This window comes from Saccostrea cucullata, unplaced genomic scaffold (assembly GCF_032062105.1).
Source record: "Saccostrea cucullata isolate Sc308-1 unplaced genomic scaffold, CSIRO_AGI_Scuc_v1 ctg181, whole genome shotgun sequence".
NCBI classification, from domain to species: domain Eukaryota; kingdom Metazoa; phylum Mollusca; class Bivalvia; order Ostreida; family Ostreidae; genus Saccostrea; species Saccostrea cuccullata.
In genome coordinates this window covers 300,608-318,074 of record NW_026936455.1, presented here as the reverse complement: position 1 = coordinate 318,074, position 17,467 = coordinate 300,608, and the positions used below count along the sequence as shown (strand labels likewise).

The 17,467-nt window shown below is 31.7% G+C and overlaps 1 protein-coding gene and 2 long non-coding RNA genes across 3 annotated transcripts in view; 1 reads left to right on the top strand and 2 right to left on the bottom strand.

Moving 5' to 3' along the window:
* The window catches only part of LOC134245620 (uncharacterized), a 34,071-nt gene extending 26,901 nt beyond the window's left edge, over window positions 1–7,170 (bottom strand). Inside the window, exon 1 of the long non-coding RNA XR_009987480.1 lies at window positions 7,025–7,170. This is a non-coding gene — a long non-coding RNA (uncharacterized LOC134245620). The remainder of the gene's footprint in view (window positions 1–7,024) is intronic.
* LOC134245619 (uncharacterized) lies at window positions 5,063–6,075 on the top strand. Its single transcript, XR_009987478.1, has 2 exons — window positions 5,063–5,281; window positions 5,791–6,075. It is a non-coding gene; the product is annotated as an uncharacterized LOC134245619 (long non-coding RNA).
* A 6,451-nt stretch (window positions 7,171–13,621) lies between the features above and the next one.
* Window positions 13,622–16,494, bottom strand: LOC134245618 (uncharacterized). Its single transcript, XM_062727883.1, has 2 exons — window positions 16,417–16,494; window positions 13,622–15,055 (listed from the first exon to the last, which is right to left on the bottom strand). The coding sequence occupies exon 2, from the start codon at window positions 15,028–15,030 to the stop codon at window positions 13,720–13,722; it is 1,311 nt and encodes a 436-aa protein (XP_062583867.1). The 5' UTR covers window positions 15,031–15,055; window positions 16,417–16,494; the 3' UTR covers window positions 13,622–13,719.
* Between the last annotated feature and the right edge of the window lie 973 nt (window positions 16,495–17,467).

Genomic DNA, 17,467 nt, shown 5'->3' with positions numbered 1-17,467 from the left:
CTTTTGTTCTGTATGATATGAAACAATAAAGATAAAACAAAAAAATACCATGTGTATAATAGCAATTAGGCCATCCTTAAAAAATTATTTTTTGCGGTAACACCCCTCAATATTTTGGGTGTGAGTAGGTATAGGTATGTAGGCTTTTTTTAAGACAAAATGTCAGAAATAAATTTCCATTATATAGAGGTATTAACTTTGTCTCAGATTTCACCTTACTAACCAAACAAGAAAATTAAAGCATTCTAAATGAATTTAATCTTTTATTGCTCAAATATCAGAACACATCAGTTCATTTTAGGCAAACTTTTTCAAATAAAGTGACTCTCAAATAACTGACTCCACACTAATCTAGTGTTTTGTGGGTGTGATATATACAAGGTTTAAAATTTTGATAGTTTATTAATTAGCTGCAAATCCACCATCATCCCACGTGGAAATTTGTCTGCCACCAATTCTGTGGCAATCTCCTAAACATCATACCATGTATCTGTAATGTGGAACTGATGCACAATATTTTGGACTTAATTATTTTGGACTTGTAATTAAGATGTGTTACCGCAAAAGAAAAAAAAACAACAATTTTTTAAGGATGGCCTTAGACCATTCCAAGTTTTTTCTATGTTTAGCGTCCGCGTGCGCCTTGGTTTTTGACACCCCATATAGGAAAAAACACACAACACAAGATTCCTGAAATTGATTAATTTAGTCGAAATTTTAGAATTTTGTCAATTTCTCCAAATAATTCTGTACAGTAAGTTATATTTGGTGTATTTTAAGCATTTAATCCCTTGTTTTTGCTTAAGAATAGATATTTCTTCTGTTAAAACAGTTTAGTTAGATCAAATCATTTGAAGGGCGTCATTTTTATGACTTTTAAGCCTGTGTTTTATGTTTTGGCTTGTGTGTTTTTTGTGAATAGGTAGGTAGGTTTTTGAAGGATGGGTGGACGCTAAACAGAGAAAAAACTTGGAATGGCCTTATTGCAATTTTGGTAAATAAGGGCGAAACGATTACACGTGTAAACGGCGACATTTCGATTATATGCTCTAAACGTTTACAGCTTGAGTAAACGTTTACACGAAGGTCATTATCAATGTCTATCAGAAATAAAGTTTAACACAAACAAATTGTTTTATTTCGTAATTTACAAAAGAAACAACGTCTTTGACCATTTGATAAGCAACAATCTAAACCGGAAACATATTGAATGAAAATAGGCCTATCTAAAACCGATATGGGCTAACATAATTAATTCCGATTTCCGAGTTGCTAATACTAGCGATGTTTTACGACACTTGAAATATAAAACTTGATATATTTTGATTAAATAAATATAATACCTTCTTCACAAGTCTTTGAAAAGTTTCGATACAGTCAGCAGGTCTTGTTTTACTTTTTTCGAGATTGAAAGATCCATCTTTACAATTATTTTTTCTACGTCCGGTTGCCAAACAAACCAAGCAATTGGGTGACGAGGTCGAAAGTGAATGAGTTTAATGCGCCTCAAATTCTTACGGTTAAATCACAATGACAAACAATAAATTTGTAATAACAACTCATACTTATATTAAAGTGAAAGAATTGATTATTAAATTCGATTTTCATGATTAAGTAGCCATAAAAATCCAACATAGAATATCTCCCGTTTAAACGGTACCGTTTCGTTTACTGCTATCCGTTTAAACGTTTACAAAATTCAGTAAACGTTTCACCCTTATTGGTAAAGAACACTTTGATAACTCTTGAAATCACTTACTTAATATACTATAGAAATCTATTTTTAAAGATTTCCAAATGCCCAATTGAAATTCCATCACACTTGATTTGCTTTCGAATGCCATTTTTAAAAACTTAATTGTAAAGTAAAAAAAAAAACCAAACACTTCAGTTATAATAATTCAAAAATGACAATACAATTAAAGTCGATGTGCATATGGTTGAGACACAGGATTAGGGCTTTCAAAATCAAAATCATTTGATTGCTACTACTGTTAACAATGTCAAGTGTCCCCAATATCTAAAGCTTTCTTGACTCTCCCGCAAAAGAGCAGTAGTTAGTTAGGTAACTGCGAGGTACTCGCGATATTAACCATAAATTACAGGCATTGTACCGACCAACAATAATAAAATGTCACATAATGATAAATGTATCACTAAGCATTGCAACATTCAAATTCAGTGAAATATATATTATTGCATTAATTAAATGTTGACATTCTCAACCACTTAATAATATCATTCTTTCATAAAAGGCCGAGATTTTTAACAGTACGGTTTTCTCAGGTAACATGGGTAAGGGGAGGGACTTAAATTTACATTCTTGGCACCCCTACACATTCAGGTAAATGCAGACCGTGCGAAACACTAATCCCTACACACGAACAGTACAAACAGGAAGTCCATGAGTATTACCTGTACAGCTTGTTGGCCTACTGTTCATCATAAAATAAGTAGATTTGTACATCGTATTCGTAAATAAAAAATATCATTAGTTAATACTTATAATAAATGTCAGATAATTGTAAAACTCCATAATTTCAGTAAGGCCAACATTTTTTTATTTACCGTTTTACGGGAGCGCCGACCCTAATTTGGGCTAAAATGAAATAAAAATAAAAGTCTCTTCTTCAAGTTTTATTTTGGTTTCTCCCGCCGATAGCTTATTTATAGTCACTGAAAAAATAAAAGAAACGTCAACAAAATTTCAAAAAGCCTTTCAAAACGTCAATTGTCATTGGCTAAGGTAAATATGTCCATCCAAACACAGTTGGCAAAACAAATGAGCATGAATGTGAAGCGTGGATAGCCACTGCACAGCATGAAAGTTAGCTGCAAAATGTCAGAATCGTGGGGTATTTTTAGACACATCCAGTCATTTTAAAAATTGACATGACATTTATTTAAAAAAAGCAATAATTTTAGATTAACTTTTAATGAAAGATTGAATAAAATAGACGAAATAGTAATCTTGATCAAATGTTACGCGCAGGACCATGCACGTGGAAATCGAGGTTCTGTCAATCCCTTGTTTTGAGAGGTTTTAAGTACGTTTTATCTTTGACATTTGTTTAAAAGCATTGAAATACTGCTTGAAGATTATTCTGAAACTTATTTTAAATACAATAATGTTTTCTTTTACTTGCAATAAGAGAACAGAACACTGTGAAAAGTGGCGTGACTGAGGAAATTCGATTTACAACTCGTTAATATCATGTTAATCACACTTATTACGATTAAAAATGGAATTTTACTTGCTATGTAACAAATAAATGCACATGAGGGTGGTTATAACAGCTCTTTCTTTGTAAAACAACCTTTTTACCACTAGGGAAAATCAAAGCAGCAACTGATACGTCCATACAAATGTGACCTGAATTTTTTTAATTCAAAAATTGTGAATTAGAACCAGTTTTTAGAAATATTCAAATTCTGCAGTAAATAGAGTAATTCTCCTAGTCTATTTTACATGTATATACTTATGGTATTACATGTACATGCATTTTCTACAATCGTGTACATTGAAAGTTGAAGCATTGAGGTATTTTCAATATGTTTTCAAGAGATATGATACATTTTATCCACCTATGTGTGTATTAATTTGAATTGCTTTGAAAAAGATGCACAGATTTTCTTTTAATTAGTCTCACTTGTGAAATAATTTAACCAATCCATTAAAAGCCTCACTATATGCTTGCCATATGATAGCTACTCAAAAATCCTAAAATCCTATATTATTTTTTGAATACCCCAAAATTATGATAAAAGTGTTTTGCATGCATTTATTTTTCAAATAACACCGTTTTCCTACCTAATTAAGGCAATAAACCAATTCCATTCTTAATTTAAAAAATAAAAAAAATTGTTACATTTGTTTATTTTATTTTTATTTTTCTGACCGACTGCTTGAATTTGAAGATTTTATTTTTATTTTTATTTCGACCCCCCGACTCAATTTATTGAAAAAAATTCCCGTAAAACAGAAAATAAAAAAATGGTGGCCTAATATATCTTATATCAAAGATCTGCTGTTGAGAATGTCAACTATGAATGCAATGATTTATAGCACTAAGCATTGCAATGCAAACAGTCAGGGGTGTGATTGAAATCCATCATTTTTAAAAATGATGATTTCTAGTCATTAAATTGATTTTTAATAATGATGGAAATTCATCTTTTTTTAGAAAAATGATGAAAAACAGTCAATTCTATTTTGAAATTTATTTTAGAAATAGAGTTAACCTCTGATATTAAAACTGACTGTATTTCATCATTTTTTATCAAATTGTTAGGTCTGGGCGCACTTAATTATCTTGTTGGTTTTTGGTTTCAATTACTTGTCAAGATGTTTCTCTACACAAGGGTCTATGGCTGTATAGTGTACTATATCTAATTACTGTAGTAAATGGGTTGGGAAAATTTACTTGGGAATGGAAATATGATGAAAAGACGTCATATTTACAAAAGTCAGAAGATTGTGTACATTATATAACTCATTCTTCAATACTGGTGAATTTTTAAAATATATTTCTTTTCTCCTTTATTTTCCAATAAATAAAGTGGAAGCAGATAGATTGATATTGATATGATTGGATACTTGTGTAAGGATATAGTATAAATAGTTTTATGGATATGAGTTGAGGAGTAAAAAAATATTGATCATTGTTGTATTGCATTTACGGGATTTCAATTGCAGAAAATGTGACATAATTTTCGAATAGGCATAAAGATGTTGTTTTATTTAAAAATAAAATCATTTGGCATGATATATGTGTACATTATCTTAGCATATAAATGAAATAATATATTTATTTTGTCAAACATGCTAAAATTATCCTAATTATTTTTTTCTGAACTTAAAAATTTGTGGTTTATGTTCGTAACGCATGGTGTCCATATATATGCATTGAACTTTTTAACACCTCTCTACAAACATTAAATAATTTGTCAAGTTCAATTTCTGTGTTTAATTAATGAGTATGTGTGATAAATTATTTTTAACAATATGCTTCATGAACATAACTCAGTTCTTTTTGTAATTTTAAAATGATCTCCGATTGTAAAATGTTTGGTGTCTTGACCGTTACGAACATAATAGCTTTCAGTATGATTGCTAAAATAACAGCCAATGAATCATAAGTTTGGCTCAGGAAGTCCGTAGCAGTGGTATAATTATAAATTGAAAACGAAAGTAGAAAGGTTGCCCAGCTGTCTGCAAAAAAACATGGCGATGCTCATTGTGTCCAACTGGAAGACAGAAGTTACGTACATAATAGATTCGGTAAGTATTTTCATATTGTATCAATTTTAGTGAATTTTTAACACATAAATACAGTCATTGTATCTCTATACCATGTAGCCAATGATCAGAAACTGAAATATGTCGCTTACGACCATACAAAATGCATAAATCTGTCCGAGTCGAGTACTTTTGGTTTAACATTTGACTTTTGATTCGCGTCTTATGTTACTAACATGTGTTTTTGTATTATTTGTATAATCTATTAATGATAAAGTTATACTGTACTATATTTTATTCTATATTTGTTAGTTTTGTTCTGCTCTTATCAAAGGATGAATACTTTTTGAATATTTGTTTTAATATTGCCATATCATTTACGCAATTACGTTCATAACAGAGACATGAAAACTTGAAGTAGTGACATAATTTGTACTTTAATTGCCTTCTTTCTGGTTTTATCAAGGATATATAATAAATATAATTAAACAGCATATGTGTTGATTACATCATGTTGTATTTTATTTATTTTATATATTTTTTTCTTTCAGATTTACAAGAAATGACTGAATTATGTTCGTAACAATGACACAAAGATCCAAGACTCAAAATAGAAGACCTAGGATATTTAGCAATCCATCTGACAATTTACTTGTCTGCATTTATTCTCTTTGGAAGCTAGTCTATTATTAAGCTTTGAAATGAAATATTAAAAGTATTAAAGACAAGTGTTCGATTGTCTTGTTATTTTTTTGTTCGTTTTTAAAGCCTGATTTGGAGTTAGGTGTCCATGTTACTTACATAATTTCTCCTTTTTTGAAACTAGAAATAAAAATTGTGACTTTTTAAATAAATTCCATTTAATATAAAATTAAACATGATTTCATCATACCTTTTTGATTACATTATTTTCATATTTTAACAACTTGTTAAATTCTAGTAACATGTTACTTGTTTAGTGCTTATGTAAGTAACGGTGTCCATTGGTAATCTTGGATATATTTTCTAATTATAATGGAATAAGGCAGAAATAAGTCATGCAATAAAACATGCAAACTAGTGTTTATATACTTCAAAAAGGATTCACCAGAAAAGAATAGCTTATTGATTTAAAAAACAGTCACTGTGGACACCAAGTTACGTACATAAAATTTCAGACATGCTTGTACATTTGGACACCTATTTCCTCTTTAAGACTTCAGATTATCTTCCCATCAATTTTTTTCAGAAGCAGGAAGGGTACTGACTCAATTAATATACATAAATTATGAAATTGATTATTTTTAAAAAATAACCCTTTGGTCACACATCTGAACTCAGTACTGAAGAATGAGTTATATACTTAGAAGAAATGACCATTATCCATGATCATTTTTAAAAATGATGGATTTCAGTCACACCCCTGACTGGCAAAGCTTAACGATTTGTCTACTCTCTCATTAAGCAGTGTTTTATCATTTATTCATTAGTTGCTTCAAGGAAGGTCTAAGGCCAAGTTTTTTAAATCTATGTTAAGCATCCACAAACAAACGATGTAAAAGTTGTGAAAACCAAACATAAATTAAAAATAATAGGTTTTGACAGAGACCATGTGGATGTTACACAAACAAACAAAAATTAGAATAGCCTAAAGAAAACAAATAATGATAGTCTAATTCATTGACGGCAACATCAATTTTCATTCGATTGTCACAATTCTTATAAATTAAGAACTAATTCATGCGTAATCTCCCTTGGCCGCCATCTTTGACGAATGGAAATTTTCAATACACCAAAAGAACTAACCTTAAATCTAGTTTATCAGTCTCAAGCAGCAAGTTAGATTAATAAAAATCCTGTGTCTTTAAGGATCTTTGTAACTTTCTTGAAATCTTCCAAAAGCTTTGTCTGGATATGTTTACACTCTTGTCTAATTTGCGAGTCGCCGTCGGCAGCAGTGCGTGCTCTCAGCTTCCAAGCAAGGAAATGACAATGACGTCACATATTATTCCGGCAAGGTGTAAATCTAGTCTTCCCGACGCCCGACTCCCGACGGACCGGGAACGATACATAGGCTTAGCGCGAGACGTGAGATTATGTAAGTGTTAAAGATAATAAAAAAAAACATATTGATATTAATTGGAAAAAAGTTTCATCTCAAAAAGAAGTATTTAGTAATTCAGTGAAAACTAGTGATGTTAAAAAAAATAAACATTTTAATGCCCATAATATCAAAATAATTTCATAGTCAGGTTCCTATATGAATTTTTAAATGTAGACAATTATCAATTCAGTATATCAAAAGTTTTATTTAAGCACTGTCAGCTTGGGTAAAATGATTAAATATCGGCCACAAAGAGTATAGGGAAAGCCCCCTTCCCCGGTAGTTTTTTGTGCAAATCCTGTCACTTTAAAATCATTTTTAAATTTATGTATTTAATAAAATTATTTTGGTATAAATAATTTAAATAATTCATTTCTTTCTCATATTTTTAACATATTCATTTAAAAAGGCATATATATATTCCCATTTTATATTTTTTAAGTTTTTGAATAAAGGCATCGTTATTAATTTAATGCATCTAATAGTAAAACGCTGTTTAAACGTTAAAATTCACTATGTTAAATGGAATCAGACCCTTTAATTAAAAAAAAACACTCTCCACTAAATATGTAATTGTCAAAGGTTATGAGGGAAAAACTACATAATATGAGCATTTAAATTTCCCATCAAGGGACTCCGACCCTCAGCCAGGAAGAACAACTCTTTAATTCATATTTTAATTCAAAAAGTCTTTAAATGAAGCTTGAAAATTAAATCTTTTCATGCAACAATTTTATATTCCTCTCAATGTGCTTCAAGGTTCTTTGCAAAGCTCCATAAATTACTTCTAATTTCATACCACCAGAATGAGAAACCCTTTTCATTGGCGTCGGAAGCAAATTGAAAGTGGGGGGGGCTAAGTGTAAGAAAACTTTTTTTGTACCTCCAAAAAAATCTGACAAGCAAAAAAAAAAAAGGAAAAGTCTATTTCCCAAACACGAAAATCCTATTTCGGGGGGGGGGGGGGGCTTTTTATTTCGCCCCGAACGAATTCGTGGGCGACATATTGCGAATGTACGCATGTTTTGTTCCCCAGGCTATTTCTCAAAGATGGCTGTTACAATCTTCCTGAAACTTTCCTCAAAGGACGATCACTTATTGTATAGATGTGTTGTGTGGTTATTCAGTTTCAAAATGTTTGCCATGAAAACCTGCAGAAAGCGACCAATATTGTCCGAGAGTTATTGCATTTAAAAATTGCAAATTTTCAAAAGTTGCTATGGAAACATGGGAAAAGTGAACATTCTTAAACATTTTTTATTCAAAGTACTGATCGAAAGGAGCGATACGAGTTGATGGTTTTCCAAGCTTATTAATTAATGAGTATTGTTTTAGTGATGAAAAAATTAAAGTCTTGTCCAGTTCGGGGCGACATACGCTATTACATGCAACAGCAGACTATCTAGCTTATATTTCTTTCTCAGCAAACATCGTTTGTAAAATATATGAAAAAAGTTCATTCTTACAGCTTAATAGAGAAGAACGGAAGACCTTTCTTGTTGCTGTAGCAACAAGAGTTTCTAGTTATTATTATTATTATAATAAATTCATGGTTTAACAAGAAATAAATACTATTATTTATAAGTTATACTTGGACTTTTGAATTATTTTTGTCATTGAGAAGATTTTTCCTGATCCTCGTGGTAAGCATAAAGGATTTTGAAGAAAAAGAATGCTGCATGGCAATGAACAAAACCAAGACAACACACAGACTAACATAAAAATATAATATCCTTTATAATTAACATGTACTTCAAATATCATATAGATTTTTTGTTGCATTTATTTTTTTTTCATTTTATTTTTAATTATTCAAAAGATAAACTAAAAATGTGACAGACGGACGGACGGACAGATAGATGGGAAAAGTGATCCCTCTTTGTACAGAGTTTTGCTCAGTACACTTAAGATGGGAACGGCTGTATAATTATACCTTGCTACAGCACAAATTATAATTTTTTTATTGTGGATAGAGAGACAATTACGCCCAAATGTTATGTTCGGACATGTACATGTATAGGGTTATTTTATTTTTATATTATTATCATGAATTGTAACATGTAATTATAACATATTCATTTTGTTATCGAAAGATTCATTTAACGCTAATTGGACTGAGTATTTTTAAAAAAAATAATTTGCTTTTTGAAAAGAAAATCACGAAATATGTTTTAAAATCTTATTTGTGATTGAATTGTTTTTATTCATTATGTATAAAACGTAGTTAGTTTTATCTAAGTTTTATCTCATTTTTAAAACTCTTAAAAATAATGAGGGTCTTACAACTTTAATGAAATATTTGATTAATTGCTTGATTTTTTTAATTGAGGCTGTTTTTGGTATATGGCATGTCTACATGAATTTGTGTATTGCAGGATATGCCACAATTAGGGGCTCACCGTGTTAATGAAATATCATTCTATATAATTATCCCCACGCAGCGGAGTAGGAGGGGATATAGTAATGCAATCGTGCGTGTGTTTGTTTGAGGGTGGGCGAAGTTGCTTTGCACAATGGAAGTGACGTCTTTTGCAATATATTAAATGCATATGAATATGCTCTTTGTGATCAGTTTGCAAGATATATTTCTGTATGTTAGTTACTAGTATATTTGTACACAAATTGTTCCGACGAAATATAGTTCCATCATGATAAGACTACTAGAAAAATAAAGCAACATTATTGTTTATGATAAGAAATAATGCTGTGTATATATTTTTTTTCATAAAAGTAACAAATATAAATGCCAAAATTGAAATTAAACGTCAATTTTTTTCTGAATATACAAAGTATATTTGATTTTACCCTTCTGGAATTGCACACATAAAAAATATTAATATTCCTTTACATGTAGTTATATGAACCTTTGAAACCTCAGTTATATTTTGTGATACGTGAATATACAAAAGTATTGATAACAGAGACACAAAACCAACAAATTCTGTGCGTCAAGGTCTTTTACATGTAGTTATATTTTTTCACCGATGAATTGATTATACTATATCAACAATTGTATTAATTTCATGTTAATTATATGATTAATTATAAAATAGATTTCCTCTTTAAGAAAAAAAAATTAATCATTCTGTGTGTGTAATATTAAATGACGGAAAATTAACATTGCCCTTGCTTTCAATTCAAAAAAAAAATTCATAGTGTGTTTCCAGAAGTCTCTGTTAGGGAGCGTAGTTATAAAATGTGTAGTAAAACCAAAAACTTAAGATTATTGTAAAATTTTGCAAAATTATTAAATCTCTTTGAAATGTTTGTGTGAAAATATCTTACCAGATTCTTTTTAAAAATGTTTAAAGTAATTTTCGATATAATGTTAATTTGAAAGTTATATAATAATTAAACTTCCGTAAGTCGAATACATTAGTTTATTTCAGTAATTAAAAAAAAAAAAAGGTTTCAGTTAAATAGAAATGTGTATCTTAGTGTAGTCTACTTGTGTACATGTACCAAGTTTTACTGAAATCCCAAAACTTTTAAACACACTTTGTTGCAGATGCAAATGTTCAAAAACCGAACAAAATATACTTAGTAGTTCAGCAGGTGTATAATTTATATACTAATCAGAAAAAACTGTAGTATTCATAAATTGATCTAATTACGAAAAAAAGTTTTGTCTGCCATCGTAACTTCTAGGCAAAACAATATATAGGCGTTTTGTTTTTCCGAGCTCGGGTGGTTATGCGTTTGACAACTCCATCGCACGTGTGTAGACCAAGACTAACTGGTCTTGCGGACACAGGTATGTGTACTGTTTGTTATTTATTATTGATACTCTTTAGAATATGTTAAGGAATTTCAATGGACTTAATAAAACTGTGAAATATATTTTTTTCTTAAAAGTAAAAATAGAAATGCCACCCATAATTGAAATTAAACCTTGAAACCTCAGAGCCATCAATTATATTTTGTGAATTTACAAAAGTATTACATGATTTAACCCTTTTGGAATCAGATCACATGCACAAAACCAACAAATACTGAATGATTTGCAGCCTTTCAATGATCATTAAATTATACATGTAATTTACTCCAGAAAAAAATTGGGGACAGTGTCCCCTTCCCACAACCATTTTTATATTTTTCTAAAATTATTTGCATCAATTTGGAATTATTCAATCATATATTAATTATCTTCCTTATAAAATTGTTTCAGAAATCACTGTCTAGTTTATTGGGTATGCCAGGGAGATCAACGATGATGTCATTAGTATACAGTGATTCTTTATACATGTATTTCCATTTCATTGTAAAACAAAATTGTAAATTTAGATTTTAAATAGATGTTGTCTAATATATTTAAATTACACGAGGTCTCCCGTATCAATTTCAATAGTCCCTGCAAAATCTAAAACGCGCGAGATTTACGTGCGTACTAAATTATGAATCCCAACTTTTAGCTTGGCGAAATTTATATTCCAAGTTATATATGAATAAGACAAAAACTGTAGGAGGGATAGCGTTTAAAAGGAATTTCACAGAAATTTCTATTTTTGTAACCATGGCAACACCATTCATAGAAATCAAAAACGCCCAAAAATGCTTTGAATCCTCTAAAGCTGTGTTAATTAATGCAAAAATAAGCCATTTTTTACTACTTGTGTGTTAAGGAAAATTAATTTTTAAGCTCCCAGAGACTTAAGTTACCCAAAAACTTGTCAAAAATGGCAAAAATACGCGTTTTAAACTTCCGGTTTGGCCGGAAGTGACGACGCTGGAATTTTGACGATTTTTAAGCTTGACATTTTCAACATCTTTGCTTCTTTGATGTATAACAAATTCTCAATGCTTTTTGAATATCTGGAAAAAAATTTTGGCCCCTAAATTATTTAGGGGTCAGCCCTTTTTCCGAGATATCATTTGAAAGATCTTCTAATTCTGCACGAATCACGTTCTATATATTTTAACAAAATATTTTTAGTTTAGAAGATAAAAAGCAAAATATGAGTAATTTTTGGTTGTTTTAAGCGTTTTAATTTTTGACCCCTATAAAGCGCCATTTTGAATAGAGAAATCGAAAAACAAAAACCGATGTGCACAACTTCAATCCTTCTTTTATCTAAAATCAGTAGAATTTCTGTTCCAGCTTTGGCCGTCTCTGAACCTTTGTCTGGAAACGAAAGCCTATAAATTTTCGTTTAAAGGGAAATAACTCAAAACCGGAAGTGACTTTTTGAAATTTTAGTCAGCATTCTGATAGAGTTTATAAACGCCTATAACCTCTGAAAATTTGAGCGAAATCTGTTGGGTGTGTGAGGCCTCAAAGTTACGTGGAAGCAGAAGAAAAAAAAGTAACTATAAGCTCGTTGCAAAGCAACGAGTAGTTTCCGAGTTTGACCGGAAGTAGCTTTCATTTTTCACAAAAATGAGAAATAACGCCCAAAATGCTTTGAATCTTCTAAAGCTATGTTAAGTGATGCAAAAATAAGCCATTTTTGCTTCTTCCGGTTTGACCGGAAGTGACGACGACGCACGGAAAATTAATTTTTTTAGCTCCTAGATACATATGTTACACAAAAACTTGTCAAAAACGGCAAAAATACGCGTTTTCCGAATTATTTGCATCAATTTGGAATTATTGAATCATATATAATAATCTTGGTATTTTCAACAACTTTGCTTCTTTGATGTATAACAAATTCACTTTTTAGTATTGTTTTGGCCCCTAAATCCCTTACTTTAGGGACATCAACATATTGTTTGTCTTCATATTCTGCACAAATTATGTTCTATATATTTTAACAAAATATTTTTAGTTTAGAAATAAAAAGCAAAATATGTAATTTTTGTTTTTTTTAAAAAGTTCTATTTTTTGACCCCTATATATATTTTGAATTGAGAAATCGAAAAACAAAATCCGATGTACACAATTTCAATCCTTCTATTATCTAAAATCAGTAGAATTTCTGCTCCAGCTTTAGCCGTCTCTGAGCCTTTGTCTGGAAAAAAGCCTATACAATTTTCGTTTAAAGGGAAATAACTAAAACCGGAAGTGACTTTTTGAAATTTTAGTCAGCATTCTGATAGAGTTTATAAACGTCTATAACATCTGAAAATTTGAGCGAAATCCGTTGAGAAATGAGTATATTCAAAGTTGCGGTTGAATTATCAAAAAAAAGAATAATAATCTTTACCATCTAACTTTCAAAAAGTTAATCTTTACCAACAGAAACAAATAATAATGGAAATATATATTGATATGAAAAATTGACTTCCCCTTCATTCAAAATCTATTTTAGTAACCATTCAAATAAAATATCACAATGAATCTACAAAGCATGCCTCCGACAAACAAAATCTTATATTGAAGCAGGAAGACAAACTAAGGATTGTGTTAAACAAGTTTTTTCTCTCTTTTCTTTCAGATCAGTATATAGCTACTCGATCAGTATATAGCTACTCGCTGCATATTTGTGCCTCTGTTTGGCGTTGGATAAGACATTGCTACCATAACATTAGCAGACGGTGCCGCCCAGACGACTTGCTGTTGATTCTTTGGTTGTGAAGGTCCGCCATTTTGTGACATAGACATCATTGACATTGATCCCATATTACCCATTATATTTGTTCCTGCTGATGATGTAGAGCTCATTACATTCATCATATGAGGTTCAGGTTGTGGCATAGCGCCCGCCCCGTTTACCGACCCAGACATTGGAAGGGCATTCATCATGTTTTGTGCAGGTTGTGCAATAACACTCATTCCGTTCAACATATTTTGTCCATCCATTGATGTCATTCCATTCATCATGTTCGGTTCTGGCATCGGTGTCATTATGTTTGGTCGAGGTTGTTGCATAGCGTTCATCATAATTTGTTTATTCATGGACGATATTTCATTCATCATGTTTGGCTCTGGCATTGGTGCCATACCATTCATGATGTTTTGTTGAGGTTGTGGCACAGCACCTACACCGATCATATTTTGTCCAGGTGTTGCCATCATTTCGGACATGACCGGTTCAGGTTGTGGCACATTACCCATTCCATTCATCATGTTCGGCATGGCGCCATTCATCATGTTCGGCATGGCGCCATTCATCATGTTCGGCATGTTCATTACGGGCTCAGCCATTGGAATCATGTTATTTCCTCCCATGGTATTCATTGAATTTTCTGACATTGCCGCTGAACCATGCCTTGCCATGGACATCATTTGATTTCTCATTTTCATAGCCATTATCTGTCCCATAGAAAAGGGAATACTTCCCCTGCCTTGTTGCATCACCACTCCTCTTCTCAGTGGCAGTGTTCCAACGGCAGTCTTCATCCTCGACATAGGCATTGGCATTACCACCATCGTATCTGTACTCCAACTCGCTGTATGGCACATGTGTGGCAATTTTACAACCACGGGCGGTTGTTGAGGCCTGGGTCTCCTATTTATCAGAGTATTGGGATCCGGGTTACCGATATCCGAGGGTCGGTTAAATTCTGTTCCGGGCCCACCCTGTCGGCCTAAAAACGGAGCCATACCAAAACGGTTAGGGTTCTGAACGGTTTCCATGGCAGGATTGTTCGGAGCTCCTCCGGCGCCATTGGGACGTGTATTTGGACTGGGGTTTGAGTTGGCTACGCTGTGGAATCCGTTCCCACTTCCAGTGGGACTAATGATTGGTTCCATTGCCGAAAATCCTTGCGACGAAACGGCCGTCAATGAAAGGAAGAAAACCAGTGTCCAAACAACGTTATCCATGGTAGAAAGACTACGGGTACGAGACCTGCAAGTGAAAGCAGTTTTATATAAGTAATATTCTAAAACAAGAGGCCATATGGCCACAACCCTTACCAAAGTTTCATTTCCCTTCTTATGGCTTTTAGGGGTAAATCTATATTCATGCATTTTTTAAAATGTCAGTCATCAAAGGACTGTTATCTGAAATGACCAATATTTGCCAAAAAAATTGAACTTTGATGGGAAAATCTTCAGATAAAGTTCCATTTAAAACCAGGAAAATATCTCCAGACTTCAAGCATTAGTTTCTTTGTCAGCTATAAAGTTTAATGTAATAAGTATAGCCACAAGAAATGGGTGTAAAATCAAAATTTCAATCACCTCAAGAAAAAAAAGGGGTAATTTACGTTGATATTTTGATTAGAAATCGTCCAGTGTAGGATAATAATTGCGCATCTTAATATGTGTAAAATGATCAATGAAAATTAATAAGTGACGCGTGTTCCACTGCACGTTTGCACTCTGTAAAATTTGCAGTCAGAATAGAACAATTTTGTCTATTCCTTCGCATAAGCGTCAGACCCGGGGGGAGGGGGGGGGAGGGGCTTAGCCCCCCCACTTTTTTTGCAAATATATACATAATATAAGCATTAAAAATTGGGGTTTACCGTTTTTGTTGGTTTAGCCCCCCTCACTTTCAATTAGCCCCCCTCCCCCTTTTATTTTGCTTCCGACGCCATTGCCTTCGTTTCACATAAAATAATGGAAAATCCAACCAGTTTCATAACGAACGTCACAGGAATCATAGGAATTTCCATTAATTTCCATCCAAATTATATTTCATGTACTTTTATGACTTAATTTCAAATTATATATCTTTAATTAAATGTTCTTAAGATTTTTAATACAATATATACGTCTTTTTTTTTATCAGGTTAGGCCATGACTCTTCAGTCGTTGGAAAAATTTAAATGAAAATTAAATTGAATTTGCTGGACCATTGATGCTATATGGATTAAGTTGATATAAATGGAATAGCGTTTCTTGAAAAGTCGATAATGAAAAAAAAAAAACTGTGAGAGAGAGATGAAAATCTAAGCCAAAAGAGAAAAATTTGATCAACACAAGGTTCACTCGACCCTCTCGCTTAATCGAGCTACAACAGTACATGTAAAAATTGTAAAAAAAAAAAAAAAAAAAAAAAAGTTACGAATTTCCGTAGAATTTTGTTTTAATTAAAAGTCTTAATTAAATGAAAATCACGCCAGGTAATACCAACTTTCCGGACATCTAAATTAATATTCATGCATTTTAAATTTCTTTTTAATCGAAAGTGTTTCGATATTGATGCATTAAATATGCTCTGTGTCCATGCATTTTTATAAGACGAAAAAATATAAAACTTACCAGTTAAAGAACTGCGGCAGACAACGCCTTTACTGCAACTAGAAAAAGTACGAACAATTAATTTATAATTGCACTTTTTAATTTGTGCTTAAAATGGGGCACCAAGGAGGTATCAATTAAATTGCATCTTTGTCGCATAATCTTTGAAATTCAAAACAATCACATGGAATTCCGAAAGTTAAAGTACGTAATAGACATGACATTCAATCTTAAAACTCATTTATTTCTTTTTTTGTCTATAATATACTAAAGAAAATATTTTTGATGAAATATTTCTAATAAAAGATTTAATTAATTAAATAGTCCCCTTAAGGCAACTCAGACCAAGGCGATGACAGAGCGGAAATTAGGCTTGTTTTAAGATGTGTTAATTACCAGATTGACATTCTTTTAAAGTCTTTTGGGTTCGTAACACGTGTTTTAAGACAAAAATACTCACGGTTTTTCAACACGGTGTAAGAACTAATTATTTGTCACTTTCTAGACAATGAAAATCTCTTTGATAATTTTGTTATAAAATTTTATCCATACGTAGTCCATGTGGGGGAGTTTTTCCTTCAGAGATGCCCGGCGTTTTTCGAGTTCATTTTTCCATTCTGTAAATAAATAAATTTTCGAAACGATTTTGTTTTCGCGTCATTGTCATTTTTAGCACCTACAAACGAGAAAAACTTTCTCGAAGTATTGACAGTGCTGTACATTATTTATAGTAGACTGTATGATAAACAATACGTGGCTGCATCATTTAAGGTTGGGCCTAAGCATCTACCCCAGATCCAGAAATTCAGCCGCGTTCAGGTTTTTTTTTAGGTCTTTAAATCAAGGACCCAGGCCTTTCCATTTGGGAAAAATTTGCGACATTTAGTTAGAATTGGGAAAAATACCATAATTCACATTTAAAATGATTCAAATAAGTGCAAAAATCTCAAAGGTCAAGGTTGTTGGCATCCAATAAAAGGTCTTGCCATAAAGAATAAATATATGAAGTACAAATGTCCTGGTGTCGACTGTTCAAAAGATATGGCCAAAGTAAAAGTGCAAAATTTTTGTG

Coding starts and splice junctions, on each gene's coding strand:
- LOC134245618 (XM_062727883.1), bottom strand. CDS start 15,030: ATGGATAACGTTGTTTGGACACTGGTTTTCTTCCTTTCATTGACGGCC.